Source organism: Neoarthrinium moseri (assembly GCF_022829205.1).
Source record: "Neoarthrinium moseri strain CBS 164.80 chromosome Unknown scaffold58_Wmoseri_CBS_16480, whole genome shotgun sequence".
Classification (NCBI taxonomy): domain Eukaryota; kingdom Fungi; phylum Ascomycota; class Sordariomycetes; order Amphisphaeriales; family Apiosporaceae; genus Neoarthrinium; species Neoarthrinium moseri.
This window is the reverse complement of record NW_026055172.1, coordinates 45,087-59,953: the sequence shown is the minus strand read 5'-3', so window position 1 is coordinate 59,953 and position 14,867 is coordinate 45,087. Positions and strand designations below refer to the sequence as shown.

General features: G+C 57.0%; 4 protein-coding genes across 4 annotated transcripts; 2 read left to right on the top strand and 2 right to left on the bottom strand.

Moving 5' to 3' along the window:
• Positions 1-422: 422 nt before the first annotated feature.
• JN550_010734 (uncharacterized protein) lies at positions 423-3,966 on the top strand (the record flags this gene model as incomplete). The annotated part of the gene is made up of 6 exons (XM_049309021.1): positions 423-444; positions 510-590; positions 655-1,082; positions 1,157-1,987; positions 2,186-2,390; positions 2,477-3,966. 6 exons carry the CDS (start codon positions 423-425, stop codon positions 3,964-3,966), a joined length of 3,057 nt encoding a protein of 1,018 aa, XP_049167260.1.
• Positions 3,967-4,091: 125 nt separating this feature from the next.
• On the bottom strand, positions 4,092-5,788 carry JN550_010733 (uncharacterized protein; the record flags this gene model as incomplete). Its single annotated transcript, XM_049309020.1, has 2 exons — positions 4,092-5,598; positions 5,676-5,788. 2 exons carry the CDS (start codon positions 5,786-5,788, stop codon positions 4,092-4,094), a joined length of 1,620 nt encoding a protein of 539 aa, XP_049167259.1.
• A 1,093-nt stretch (positions 5,789-6,881) lies between these two features.
• JN550_010732 (uncharacterized protein) lies at positions 6,882-8,303 on the top strand (the record flags this gene model as incomplete). The annotated part of the gene is made up of 1 exon (XM_049309018.1): positions 6,882-8,303. One exon carries the CDS (start codon positions 6,882-6,884, stop codon positions 8,301-8,303), a length of 1,422 nt encoding a protein of 473 aa, XP_049167258.1.
• A 714-nt stretch (positions 8,304-9,017) lies between these two features.
• On the bottom strand, positions 9,018-10,326 carry JN550_010731 (uncharacterized protein; the record flags this gene model as incomplete). The annotated part of the gene is made up of 2 exons (XM_049309017.1): positions 9,018-9,780; positions 9,851-10,326. The coding sequence occupies 2 exons, from the start codon at positions 10,324-10,326 to the stop codon at positions 9,018-9,020; spliced, it is 1,239 nt and encodes a 412-aa protein (XP_049167257.1).
• Positions 10,327-14,867: the final 4,541 nt, after the last annotated feature.

Sequence of the window (14,867 nt, the reverse complement as noted above, 5' to 3'; positions counted from 1 at the left end):
ACGATGAAAACATTGCTTTCATCCTTCCGGAGCCAAGGGTGTGGCCGGGCTTTGATGAAAAGTCCGCTCAGCCCTGCTTTGCCGGATCGGACCACCCTCATGGGTCTGCCATGGATCCCCCGGGACTGAAGCCCCACAGGACGGGGACGGGACGTTGGACTGTCTTTGTGTGATTTCGGGACCGTGCCGTAATTCCTGTTGGGTGTCATCAAGTCCGATCCCGAGTGATATAGATATTTTCCGTCTCGGAGAGGTATAAGAGGAACTCGGGATGGCATCATCCTCAAGGTGTGGAAACCCATTCATGAGAAGCCTTTGCACCTGCTCAATAACTATCTTGACATTTCACATACCCCCTACCAGGCCGTTCTTTATATTTATTGCCATTTACCAGCTACCACTTAACATCTGTATTCTACACCATGTCTATACCCGGCCCTAAACGTAGGCTCAAAAGGACTCCACTTGACTATTTGGCAAGATAACGCTAACATTACCGCTTCTCCCAGCTCTACCAGTTCTGGGTAATCTCTTGGACATTGATGTAAATGACGGTCTCGCGTCTTTGATCAAGCTCGGCCAGAAATGGGGTATGATACAGCCTACCACCTCCTATTGCCTCCCTCCAAGCTAACCCTAAATCGCACTGCGCAGGCCCCATATTCTCCCTCACCTTCGCAGGCCGCCGCGAGACCTTTGTCTGCTCGCGCGAGCTGGCAGACCAGCTCTGTGATGAGACACGCTTCCACAAGCTCGTCAACGGACCCGTGGAGAAACTGCGGCCAGTGGCTGGCGATGGGCTTTTCACCGCGCCGCACGGGAACGAGGACTGGGCTATTGCGCATCGCACACTGGTGCCGTTGTTTGGTCCCCTCGGCGTGCGTGACATGTTCGATGGTATGCTCGATATTGCCGGCCAGTTGTGCCTGAAGTGGGCACGGTTCGGAACCAGCACGAGCTTCGACGCGGCGAGCGAGTTCACCAGACTCACGCTGGATACCATTGCCCTGTGCACAATGGACTTTAGGTTCAACAGCTTCTATCGTGAAGGCGATATGCATCCATTTGTCAGCAGCATGGTGGTGAGTTTTTCTGAATCTCTACTATTCGAGGTAACTCGACGAGCCAAGTTTGCTGATGAAGCAATCATATATAGGCTGCACTCTCCGAGGCAGATAAACAAGGTGTCTTACCTGATATGGCAAACTTGTTCCGCAGCAAGAGTATTGCAGAGTACAAGGACCACATCGAAAAGATGAATCAGGTATGCCGCGAGATCATCGCGCATAGAAGGAAGCATCCGAAGGAAGGGAAGCCCCGCGATCTCCTCGACACCATGCTGAATGCAAAAGACGACAAGACTGGCCGTGGGTTGAGCGATCAAAGTGTCATTCACAACTTGCTGACCTTTTTGATCGCCGGGCATGAGACTACAAGCGGTCTGTTGTCTTTTACCTTATATTACCTCCTAGAAAATCCGGAAACTCTGGAGAAGGCCAGGCAGGAAGTGCTCGAGGTGCTGGGAGCTGAGGAGCTCTCTGTGAGACACCTGCAGAAACTACCCTATCTCGACGCGTGTCTCCGCGAATCCCTGCGCCTGTCACCCACCGCACCTGGTTTCACGGTCACGCCTTTCAACAATGAAATCGTCCATGACGGTGACACAGAGTATATACTGCAGAAGGGAAGCCCCTATTTCCTCCTCCTGCACTCGATACACCGAGACACCGCGGTATGGGGCCCTGACGCCGACGAGTTCAAGCCAGAAAGAATGCTCAATGTTGAATTCGACAAACTGCCCAAGAACGCATGGAAGCCATTTGGCAACGGTGTCAGGGGCTGCATTGGCCGCGCCTTCGCGTGGCAGGAGAGCCAGATGATCTTGGCCATGCTATTGAGAGACTTCGATATCCGCAAGGCGGATCCCAACTACAAGTTGAAGATCAAACAGACCCTGACTATCAAGCCCGTGGGCTTTGAGATCAAAGTAAGTCCCAGGGAAACTTGGCGGCCATCGAGCGCATCCACCGGGTCCTTGCGCCAGACGCAATCAGAACGCCATCGAATCCCAAGAGGCCCGGTGTTACAAGGATCCATATCGAACTTACCAAAAGGCCACCCGATCTCGGTCTATTTTGGTTCGAATTCTGGTACATGTGAGGCGCTAGCCAATCGAGTGGCACAGAATTCCGTTGTCAGAGGTTTCTCGTTGCAAGCTACGGGCCCTATGAATGAAGCCCACAAGAACTTGCAACGGGGACACCCAGTCGTCTTTGTAGCTGCTTCATATGATGGGCAACCCGCAGAAAACGCGTCGGAGTTCATGGCATGGTTGAGTAGCCTGGAACCTGGTAGCTTGACCGGGGTCAAGTATGCCGTCTTTGGTTGTGGTAAGTTTCCCGCTACAAGTCGTCTGGACTTGCATAACAATATGGATACATGAGATGGTACAGATGGCTGATCTCGATAACGACAGGAAATCGCGACTGGCAAGCAACGTACTTCAAAGTTCCGAGGGTTCTTGACGAAGGCTTGAGCAAGGCGGGCGCAGAGAGGCTCGTGACAATGGGCATGGCAGACTCCGCAACGAGCGATGTGGTCTCAGAGCTGGAGGATTGGATGCAGGAAAGTCTCTGGCCACGGCTGTCCAAACATTTCAACGTCGCAGAAGGCCCAGCTGCCGTCAAAAGGGGTAGTCCGTCGAATATCACCTTGGGCGAGCCAGCACGCCTCAGCACTAGAAAAGGCTTCGCTAAGGCAACGGTCACAGAGGCCCGGGTACTTTCTGCCCCAGGGGTTTCTCAAAAAAGACACCTTGAACTCCGTCTTCCGGAGGACATGGAGTATGACACTGGTGACCACCTCCAAGTGCTCCCTGCCAACAGCCACACCCTAGTCCAACGCGTCCTGTCGAAGTTCCACATCAGCGCCGATACGACCGTGACGCTGAGCGGTGCAAACTCAATAGGTTTGCCAGTTGGCGTACCCATCACGGCAGGCGACCTATTCACATCCTACGTCGAGCTGGCGCACACGGCGAGCGCCGGGCAGATCAGGTGCATAGCCGACAGCGTGGACGTCGCGGCGGAGGCAACGGGGTCGAAAGCAGAGCTCCAGCGGCTCGCGAACGGCGACTGCTACAAGACCGATATTCTCGAGAGGCATACATCGGTCCTGGACCTGCTGGAGCGGTTCCCGGCAGCCAGGCCGCCCCTATCCGCATTCCTGTCGATGCTCCCACCCATCTGCCCGCGCACCTACTCCATCTCGTCCGCGCCGTCCTGGAAGCCCGGTCACGCGACGCTGACATACTCGGTCGTCGGGCCGCACGACGGCAACATGGCGGGAGCAGCCGCGGATCTGCCTCGCGTCTTCAGGGGCACGTGCTCCAGCTATCTGGCGGCCCTGGAGCCGGGCCACGTGGTGTACGTGCGCAGGGGGGCGCAGAAGAACGCGTTCCGAGCCCCGGCGGTAACGGACGCCTCGGTGCCGTTGATCATGGTCGCGGCGGGGTCCGGGCTCGCACCCTTCCGGGCGATACTGCAGCAGCGCCTTCTCGCGGCCAGCGCGGACGGGGTGTCGAGCAGGCCAGCCCCGGCGCTTCTGTTCTTTGGGTGCCGGGGCCCGGAGCTTGACTCGCTCTACCAGGATGAGCTCGACGTCATGGAACGCGAGGGCATCGTGGAGGTGCGGAGGGCATACAGCCGTGGCGGGGACGGCACGGAAGGCCGATACGTCCAGGACGCCGTTGTGGCGGCCAGGGAGGAGGCTGGCGAGCTTTGGGACCGAGGGGCCCGTGTACTTGTATGCAGTAGTAAGAAGGTCGCGGACGATGTTTTCAGGGTGATGGGGCCGACACTGTTTGAGTTTGATCGTGTGCAAAGCCGAACGAAGAGGCAAGGTTTGGGGGACTGGGGAGATGATATCAGAAGTCAGGGGCGTTGGGTTGCCGAGGTTTTCAATTAATGTTTGATGTGTTACATACTTGGCCTGCAGTTATACAATTCCGTACACAACCATTTTCGAAACAAGGTCCCAGTACGCCATGGGTATCAATCAAAACTCTATCATCAGTCATAACGTCTCAACAGTCATTGCCCTTTTCGCCGCAAGTCAAGGATCGCTTTCAAATGCAGATTTCCCTTCGCGCCCCAGCCAGAGGGACCACCCTCGACCTCAGGTCTCACAGCGACGTACCAGCCCCAAGCACGTCGATCCAGCTCCGAGGCGCTCAGGTGATCAGCCCAGCTATCATATAGCATCCTGAGAGCGCCGAGTAGCCGTCCTAAATTCTCCTCCTTCTCGATATTCATCGCCTTGACCGTCTTCTTCTTCGGTGTCGTTTGCTCCTCGCCGCCTCCGGCTTCTAGTCTGGCCGCGAAGCTCTTGAGGAGATAGCTTCTCGCGGCTTCTGGCCTGTGAACCGGCATTCCGATGACGCCAGCCTCATGGGACCTCGACCCTGATGCTGTGGAAGAAGACTTATTTCTCATGGCCTCGAGGTCAAGTCCCCAGACTGCCTCGCCGCCCACGCTGGCCTGCTCGCCGGTGACTCTGAGCCGCTCGGCTAGGGCCTCCTTGAGACAATTGCGCATGATCCGCCAACGGTCTGGGCCGAGCATGATGCCACCGTACCACCTAGTCATTACGACGAGTGTGTCCACAGCATTCACTTCGCGCATGTTCTTCAGCAGAAAATCGCCACAGCCCGACTCCCCATCATCGAATGACTCCTCCTTTATGGTATGCGAGCCAAACATATCCGGCTTCTTGACGCGATACGCCCAGGCGTTGTGTGAGGCAGTCTGCAGATTGGGAATGGCGTTGAAGAGGGATTGCAGAGTGGTTTGCCGTTGCGAGGCTTGAGTGATCTGCGTGGCCCGTACAATGAAGGTCGATTGCTTGAACGAGACCGGAGAACTCGCTGACCACGACCTGGAGATACTTGCTGCTGTCTCCTTCTCTTGTTTGATACTGTCGCCCGGGTCCGCCGGTTCCGTGACACTTGATGCCACGCTATTTGGCACCTTTGGCGTATGCTCCTCTTCTCCCTTCCACTCGTATCCACTCCTCTTCAACACTGTGATCTCTCTCCCCATGATCTTCAGCCGCGGTTGTCCGTGCCCCCAACCCTCGTCATCCGCACTTGGTCCCTTCTCGAGACCAATGGAGACGGCCTTGCTCCTTGAGTTCGCACTCACGACCGCCTGGGCTAGACTAAGCCTCGAGCTCGGCGGCTGTTCCGGCATTGTGTATCGCAGCAGCTCGACTGCAAATGCTAGCACAAGGGGAGCCCGGTTGGTCACCAGGGTCGTCTCGGCGATGACTTCTTCGTCCGTCTCCAGGGGGAGTACGAGGGACGCCTCGACCTCAGCCGGCGAGAGGGGCGTGGGTCCGTCCAAGAAGCCGGCATCGTCTGAGGCCTTGGAGCGCTTCTGCGCGGACTGCAGGAGCTCGGCGCCGGCCCGTTTGCTTGTCGACGAGGGGTTTGGGTTCTTCAACCGGGCTTTGCAGGCATTGTGTAGAGACCTGGCCGCCTTGGCGTCGGTAATGGCGGCTTCGATATCGGAAAGTGGCGCTTCTGCTATTTGCTGAATGCTGTTACAACATTGCCACCGATTAGCCTCCGATTCCAGCGCTGGTGTCTATGGGCGGACTGGTGATGTGTCACACACCTCCGCAGGTTCTTGGCCTGGAGCGCCTTCACTCGCATCATGGCGTCCTTGATCGGGACCTTGCCCAAGGTCAAGAGCCGAAGAAGCTCTTGGAGATCTTGCTGGGACGCCATTTGTGGGTTGGTGTCGATTGAATATTATGCAGATATATAGTTGCACGAAGCTGGACGCTTCAGCTCATTGAGATGCACTCTCTCATACGCCGGGAAGCCGAAGCCGAGAACGCGTCTGTGTGAATGAATGAATGAGCTGTAACCACGACCAGAAGTAGACGCGTCTTGGGGAAGCTGCTGTGCGTCATCGGCCTGCAGTGCCTGGAGTTAGCCAGCGATGAACCCACCGGCGCCCTGCGGCACAAAATACCCATCCGTGGGCGGCTCTCCCCGCACTATGCAGCCTGCAGCCTGCAGCCTGGCAGCCCACTCAGGTGCGTTCGCGCGCAGGATCGAGCATGGTGAGCGGCACTGAATAGGAGACGCTCATCTGAGGTAGGGTGCACAATTTTATACAATATAGTCAGAGAAATGCATCCCTTTGGGAAAGCACAGCATAATTGTGTTATGTACATGCCTGACCCCTGAGCGTTCCCCAAGGGTCGAGTTGCCATGGGTCTACTATGTACTACTTTGAAGGGTCCCCCAAGTCCCCCAAGGCTCCGTGCTCCACCCCGGACGGCCTTCCAGAATTTGGATTGACGGGAGCCGGCGCGCCGAGTCCGCCAAAAAGCAACCCAGAAAAAAATATCCCAACCATTGCAGATCCGATCGACAAGGAAGCTGCGTCATAACGGTACACGTTCCCGAGGGGTCGAGGGTTAGCTCACGATCCAGGCACTCGCTTCTTGCAGATTGATCAGATCAGCGTATCCGGGCCCTGAATTGGCAGGTGCGCTGCCAGGAGGACAAGCATCCGTCTGGGTCCTCAGTTGTCGACGGAGGGACCGTTCGTTCGATCAATTGGACCAGGAACATAGCCTGTCAGGGGGTCAGCACAGGAGTTCCGGGGGCCAGACAGACGCCGTTACTCAGAGACCCAGCTGTGGCATCCTGGTTGGCAACGTCGGCGGCGACCTCAGGCTGCACCCCAAACTACGGCATCAAGCCGAGTGGACGACGGCCACGGCAGCAACCACCTATTGGACCCGGCCCACCAGAATTCACTCCGGGTGGGATATCGAATCTAGGGGGGAAGTTGTCGACGGTCGTCATGTCGCTGCAACCGGTGCCAGCCCATCATGCGCTTAGAGGCATATCCTTGCTCCGTGGGAGCAGGGCATATCTGAACCAGCTCCCGGCACAGCACACCGGATCACGATCAGTACGCAGGGCATCGTCGGGCATCAGACGATCAGCACCACCTCACAGGAAGACCCAGGCTGCCAAACCACTCCCGTTCAAGCCCGCACCACCCAAGGCTGCATCACCGCCTCCCCCGTCATCGCCTGCAACCCCGGGACCAGAGAGCAGCAATGACAACAGAAGCGGCACCGGTACCGGCAGCAGCGGCGGTGAGGCACCCCGCAAATTCAGCGTAGCCGAGTTGGTGCGCACGCGGTGGATAGCGCTCTTTGGCGCGGGAGCCATGGCCCTGTGCCTGGGCTCCTTCACGGCCTCCTTCGTGTACCTGAACCTCTCGCCGGCGCCCAAGTACGAGACGGGCCACGAGCCCACGGTGCCGACGGGCCGGCCGGGCATCCAGTCGCCGCTGGAGTTCGACCTGCACCTGGACAAGTCGGAGCACCGGTACGGCATCACCAAGCTGCGGCGGCAGCTCGGGGAGCGGGCCACCGGCCACGTGCTCGAGGTCGCCGTCGGCACCGGCCGCAACCTCGAGTTCTACGACTGGGCCGCCGTCACCGCCGCGCACCTCTCGACGGGCGAGCGCAACCGCGGCCTGCTCGAGAAGAGCGGCTGGGGCGCCCGCCGCCTCGAGGACGTCCGCGAGATGCTGTCCTTCACCGGCCTCGACATCAGCGAGACCATGCTGGACATCGGCCTGCGCCGCGTGCGCCAGGTCGTGCCCCACGGCGTCGACCAGATCCCCAAGAAGGCCAGCTTCGCCCAGCAGGCCGGCCAGGGCGGCGGCCACGTCAGCCTGCTGGACGGCAAGCTGCGCATCATCCAAGGGGACGCCCAGGACGGGCTGCCGGCGGGGCCGGGGCCGGCGGGCCGCTACGACACGGTGGTGCAGACGTTCGGGCTGTGCAGCGTGCGCGACCCGGCGCGGCTGTTGGCCAACATGGCACGGGTCGTCGTGCCCGAGACGGGGCGCATCCTGCTGCTGGAGCACGGGCGCAGCTGGTGGGAGCTGGTCAACGGCCTGCTGGACCGCAGCGCGCAGGGCCACTTTGACCGCTTCGGCTGCTGGTGGAACCGCGACATCGAGGACATTGTCGAGCGCGCCCAGGCCGCCGTCCCCGGGCTCGAGGTCGTCGAGATCAGGCGGCCCGGCTGGTCCACCTTGGGCACGCACCTCTGGATCGAGCTGAGGGTGCGCGAGGTCGGGGGGCAGGAGCCCAAGGAAGACGGCCGCAAGCCGGCGGCAGAGGATGGAAAGGGGTGGGCAAGTTGGTTGAACCTGGGTTCCTCTGCCTTGACACCCAAGCCGCAAGGCGAGGCCAAGAAATGAAGTGGCAGTATGTACGTGTACGAAATGTAGAATACCAGGTGCGAGAACCATGTGTACAACATCTCAAGAGCATAGTAGACAGACATTAACGATAATCGACGACGCTAATAGTTTGAAAGGGGAATTTTCTTCTGTTTTTGGAAATGGAACTATCAGTTTTCCTGCTCCTGGCTTTCATCGCTGCCGTTGGCTTGGAGCTCTAGCCTGTGGGATCATCAAACGATCCCTTCTCTACTTGTACAGGTATTTTCTCTAACCACGAAGACCGGCTTTTTGTTTCGCTCTCTCCTAGGTATCGGTACAATTTTGATTCCCGCCCAATCTTCGCGGCCGGTTTCATCCCCCTTTCTCGCAGGGTGCTGGGGAGCTGCGGACTCTTCCAGCCGCGTCGCCCGTTCTCACGCCACGAGGGGTCCACTCTTGAAACTTCTCCTGCCAAAAGACGATTCCCAATGTCTTTTTCTAGCCAGTAGCCAATCCGCTGGCCACGGGGAATGTCACCTCCCAGTATCCAAATCGCCAGAGGTATAATGAGAGTAAGGGGCCTAACCCCTAAGGAAAAACAGAGACCCTGTAGCAAAATCAAGTCCCAATGAAGCGCCAAGAACGCCGATGCAACCCAGTAAAGCAACTTTCTGCCGCGTCGCATCGCGCTCCCCGGTCTACAGTATTATCGTCTTCAATCATACACAACTCGTGGTGTCGAGTCACGACCTAGTAGTCGTTCAAGAGACAGTCGAGCTCGTCGAGCTCAATTGTCTCGGGGCTCCTGTCCCAGTCTAACATGGCGTCGAGCTTGGACCAGCCTTCTGCTTCGCCATCCTTCTTCGGTGGCATGGCGAAACTGGGCCGCATCGCCGGGCTGGTCATATAGGCCATGTGTGGCAGCAAACCGGGAGCGAGGTTGAGGCCTCTTGGTTCGCCAAACAAGGCGTCGTTTTGCATGCCATCGTACACATCCATATTTTCGACAGGGTTGACGGACAGTAAAGACCCGCTCAGCTTCCGCTTCTGCAGACCATCTGCAGTCTGAGTAAACTCCCTCTCATCCTTCTCCAACGGAGGCTCGTCCTTCTGGTTGCGCGACATGGACGACACACGCGGCCGGCCAGACAGCGAGACAGACCCGATGGGTGTACCGGGCATCTGAACATCCTCGTCCATCTCATCGAACTCGGGCGATGAAAGGTCTACCTCGGGGGAGAGACTGAGCTCTCTCCTTCGGTCGTTGTCGGCACTCTCGGCATCCTCGGTTGTCGACGTCGAGCTCGACAGTTCGGGGGTAGCCATCGAGCGCTGAACAGAGGATGGGTCAGGGAGAGGCTGGTGTGGGCAGGTCGTCAAGTAGAAGTAAGTTCGTCTCGGGTGAACCGTCTCGAGCTCCTTGGCGAGGGGGCAAGGAGCCAGAGCAGACCAACAGGAGCGCCTCAGGTAGCCTGACAGGCGCGAGGAGATGATTGCGCACGGGTTTGCCGACCTTGTAGAGTGTAAGCCCATGTCAAATCCCATTTTTAGACGACGAGGTGGTTGAGCACGGATGGACTTACTGTTGGACTATCTTGACTTGGTCGACCAAGACGGTGGCCAGATCCTTGACCAGGTGAGGGCGGTTCCTCGACTCTTGCAGGCGCACAATAACAGCCTCGACTATTTCATCGTGAATACCCTCCAAATCAACTTTCTTCGTGTCGGCTACCCCGGAGGACTCGGTGTCGTCGAGTTCAATCGACATGTGGAGTCCCGGCGACGGCGGGGGTGTTGTCTCATTCTTGGCTGGTTTCGAGGCTTTCGAGGTCGCTGGCTTGGAAGCGTCCTGGCCGTGCGACTTCTTGGCCTTTTTGCTCGGACGCGAGTTGTCGTCCTCTGATACTGATGATAACGAGCGCCTCGACTTGGGCGACATGGTGCTGGGTGTTGTGCTGCTGTGGTTCGCAGGCGACTTGTTGGTCCGGGGATTCGACGACGGGACGTGTATGCCGAGCGAGGGCAACGAGAGTGACTTGCGACGGGTGTCGTACGGCATCTTGACGAGGGGGCTCGAGGGCGGTTGCAAGTCTATCCGGGTAGTCTTATAGTCTATTATGTATGTGGTGGTGGTCGTCAATGCAGCCCGTTGAAACTGTGGCACGGCTGCAGGACGGGGCGGGCCGAGTCAAAACAATGGGGGATGGATGGGGATAGGAGATGGGTATTGATGGAATGTGGTGAGCAAGATACAGCACAGGAATAGTAGTACTACAACAACAATAACAAGGTATCAGGACGGGGGGACGGTGGCTACGGTAAAGGCGGTGGACAGGCGAGATGCATGCACAGGCACAAGCACAAGCACAAGCCAGGAGGCAATGAATGAATCGAAGGGGGTGAGTGAGGGTTGCCGGTAGGGGTAGGGTAGCAAAAGGTGGTAGGTAGGGGAGGAGGGAGGAGGCGGCGTCGATGGATGATGAAAGGCGTCGAGACACTGCGTTTGTCGATGCGACGAATGAACGGGGACCCATATGCGAGAAAGAAAAGAGCGTTCGACTAGAGCCCACACAGCACGCTACAGCTGGGTCGATGGATTATGGGGGGGTGGATGTCGATGGGTGAAGGGATAGGGATGGGATGTGTCAAGGCTGTGGCAGGCGGGCAGGCTACCAGAACCGCGCGAACTCTGACTGGGTCGACGGCAGAGAGAGCAAAGAAAAAAAAAAAAAATCGATGCGAGAAGTGGAGATGCGGAACCAGTGACATCGGGCTGGGCTCTACTGGCGAGGCCATCCCTGTACCTGGCCTGCGCCGAAGCATGGAATCGAAACAGGGATCATTGCTTGCTTCGAGAATGGCTGGGTCCCTCCGCCAGACCCTGATTGGCCCGCGTGCCCGGCCGGGCGTGGTCAAAGTGTTCGTCCTGTCAAGCTTGGTGTTTTAGGGGTCTTCGGGTTTTTCATAAGTCGCCCAGCTATGGCCGGAGCACAACTTGCCACTTGTACGTAATTAGTGGCTCGGATGCGCTGTTTTGCTACGTAGTTTATTGTTGACACGACTCTCTCTCTCCCGAGGTCCGTTGATGACGATAACTGGCCCCGAGGGTTGCCATCGAAACCACAGGCTGATGGGGAAGGGGGGGCATGATGGCGAGGAAGACCAGGGGAAGAGCGGGAAAAAAAAACGTAGATTGAGGGATGGGATAGACTTCAAGTAGCGGTAAGTGTGTAAACGCATAATGCAGTCGCATTGCTTCCCATGGCACAGGCAACGTGCGTCTGCTGCTGCAGGCGCATGTCCAAAAGCAGTCAGGGCACTTCGCATCGCAGCGCTGGTTGGCTGGAACAGCCGGCTATGGAACGCATGCCAAACAGAAAGAGGCGCCGCCAGTGCGAATGGGACGAGGGTCAGTCGTCAGCCTTGCTCCGAAACAGTGTAATTGCGCCGTTTTGTGCAAGGGGGTGATGGATGAGCGAGTCGCCGGAAGAAAAACTCGGAATGAACATGCGACTTACACAGTACTAGGCTGCGGCTGCTTGCACGCACTGCGCAGGGAGGCCCGGAGCGACAAAAAAGAAAAATTTATGCCCGCCTAACGGGAAAGTAGAAGACGAAAAGAAAATTCCACTGTGGAGTCCAAGCTCCTGTGCTGGGCGCTGGCACTTTCAGCTGCCGACAGCCAGCTCGCCCACTCTACTGGGAGGGGGAGGTGCGTGGAGCCTGTGTAACTCGGCATACTTTAGTACCCCTACATAGGTGAAAGTAGTCGTGTGTGACCATTTGCGTGCACCAGACACTCTTTGGCGAGGTTTCACCTAGCCCGCCGTTCGTTCGGCCGTGCAAACTGAGGCCAACCTGAAGGGCCGACCTCCTACTTATGGCACCAACATGGCTTCCAGGGCCCTGTAAGCCCTCGCAACCAAGATACCAACGGGGCCATCACAGAATGATGTGGTGCGTTGCACCCAATCGCACCACAAAGCTTCTGGAAAGTGTGCCTCGTCATATTGATCTGGCTTGAACTTACACAGTAGCTTAGCCCCCCCTCGACAGGTGCATAGTCGATCCTCAATACACATCACTGACACGGTAGTATGACTGCATAGTCGCCGGCGCAACCCCCTTCCTCTATTGTTACTCCATGCTGACGGCACCCGGACCGCATCCTATCGTCGTCTCTGCCTCCTCTGATCGTCGTCGAGCCCAAGACACAGGGAGTTAGGGACACTGTCAGCAACATTCATCCAAGTGCCTTCGCGCTACGTTGCTAGCGAGAGCCTCGGATGGATTGCCGCGGCCACTACTGTGTAGGCTCACCAAGCTTATGCCCCGCTAGCAGCCCTTCGGTCTTAGGGCCGACTGGGCTCTCGTGCTTCTGGATTTTGCTGGGCCGGCTCTGCTGAGGCCTACCCAATCAGCCAATCCAAGTCGTATCGCTGCGTTTGCGCCTGCATGGCCTGTCGAGTACATGACGTTTATACCTGGTTATCTGCTGCTCACGCGAGATGCTCCCCAATTCCCCAAGGATGCGACAGGCTGCCATTGGCTCTGCCGTTCATGGCTGGAGTCATATCTCTCCACCCTCTAGATCATTGATCGCGATCAGGGATATGCAATTTGGCAATGCGCATGCGAACAGTCTGTTGCAGAATCCTCTTTTACGAATTCCTTCGCAGCCCCGAGGCTGGCCTTGTTGCCGTTCTGGGACGGACCTGACTCGCTCCGCCTAACCATGGCGCAGAAGGAAGTCCCGTTGCAACTCGCCCAGATAGGGACTTGTAAGTTGCTTCGACGCAGTGTCTGCACATACCCATCATACGTCGGATCACCGGCATGTGCAAAGACATTGCCCATTGCTATTTTTTGAGACGAGTCAATTAAAATTACCGAGTTACCAACAACTTGCTCAATACTGCACTGAAGCTGTGAGTCGCGCGGAGTTCAGTCACTTTTCGGACAGTGTCTCATTAGTATATGCCTGCCAGCCTGCCTTCGCGAGTTTAGAGTTCTAGGCTGCGATCTTGCCTGCTACGCAGAGTTCCTATTGGCCACCAGCTCCGGACCAGCGAACCTTTTCCTTCGGCGCTATCGCAAGCCTGGCAGCTGCAGCGAAATCAACGAAAGACTCCGTAGCGTGGCTTTGTCACGAGGTGAGATTGCTGTGTCCCTGTCAGCCGGAAGCTTAGTGCACGTCCTATGTGCTTCGCCTGTCAGGCTGTCACCCTGTGGCTGGCACTTTACCGATCCAGCTTGGCCGGCCCGAGACGTTGGCTCGGCTGCGCATGTTGTCACCTCTGGAATTTTTGTATATACATGTACACTATGTGATCCAGCCCACGTTATCGGTTCGGGATAGGATAGCTGGGTCGCACTGAGTCCTCCCGTTTTCGAAGCTCCATTCGTCGGGTCATGGAAGGAGTCACTCGTCATGAATTCGTAATTCCGACCGGAGTTTCTTCCTAAGAGGAACCAGGTTTGCAACCAACGTTGATCTATAGCTATCCAGTAAGCTCCCAAAGATCAGCTGAGATCTCGCGAGTCAAGGCCAACGCCTGGAACAGAGTCTGTAGCTGGCCTCTGTATAATCCCTAGCGGAAAGCTACCAGCTCTATCATCGCGCTGCCCTACCTCTGGTGCCAAACGCCGCGCGACAGCTATGTCATAGCTTGGGCAACATGCAACGCTTTATCGAGCTGCCTCGTTGCGCCTAGGTCTATAGCACTTCACCCGGCTTAGCATTAAGCACCCTGATGTACTCAGTAGTTCTAGATTGGGCATCATGCATGCCAGGATATTTCTTTTAATTGTATCACCCGCGAGCCACTTACCAGCGGGCTGTACCTTCATCTCTGCGGAATTGGCCATCGAAGCAACTCGCAGCGATGTACTTAGCGGGCCATCAAGAAATCCGCCGCGGCACCTCCGCCTTGTTTCCTTTCTAGTGGGTTTGGGTTATCCGATTAACTTCTTCCAGATACAGCGCCGACGGCCAGGGGACATGACTCTCCAAGGCGCTGACCAGAGAGATATCACTAACTGTTAGTCAGTATAGCCAAGGCTTAGCGCTTGAAAGGCATCACAGGTGTGCCGTCTAGCCGTGTGTTAATCCGGAGAGTGGCCCTGTAGCCTTCGGGTGGAGGCTACTATACTAACTATATTTGTCGACTATACTTTGGCCAAATTCCTGCCCGAGACCATCTCGAAGCCCCGAACTTCTGGCTTATGTGGGCAGTCGCAGTTGGCCGTCAAGACATGTCGACCTTTGAGATGCTGTTAGTTATGCGTTGGTTATGACTTATCTTTGAATCTACTGGAAGTACGTCTAGCCATAGATGCCATCCGCTCCCCACAGCTGAACTGGTCGCCGGATTATTTCGCCTGAGTGATAACGGACAGCCCGCCATACGCTAGGGGTCATCCCGCGATACGGGGCACCGATGGGACTCGTCGGGCCTCGCGGAACTGTTATCTCAGCTGTAGCCCTGTGCCGAAACTGACCAATGGCTAGAATGTCTGGTGCCAACTGTCCTAACAGCTATCGAGCTTACTCCCGTTTCAAGTAAGCAGTGAACGTAGACGTAGGGGACAACTACACAG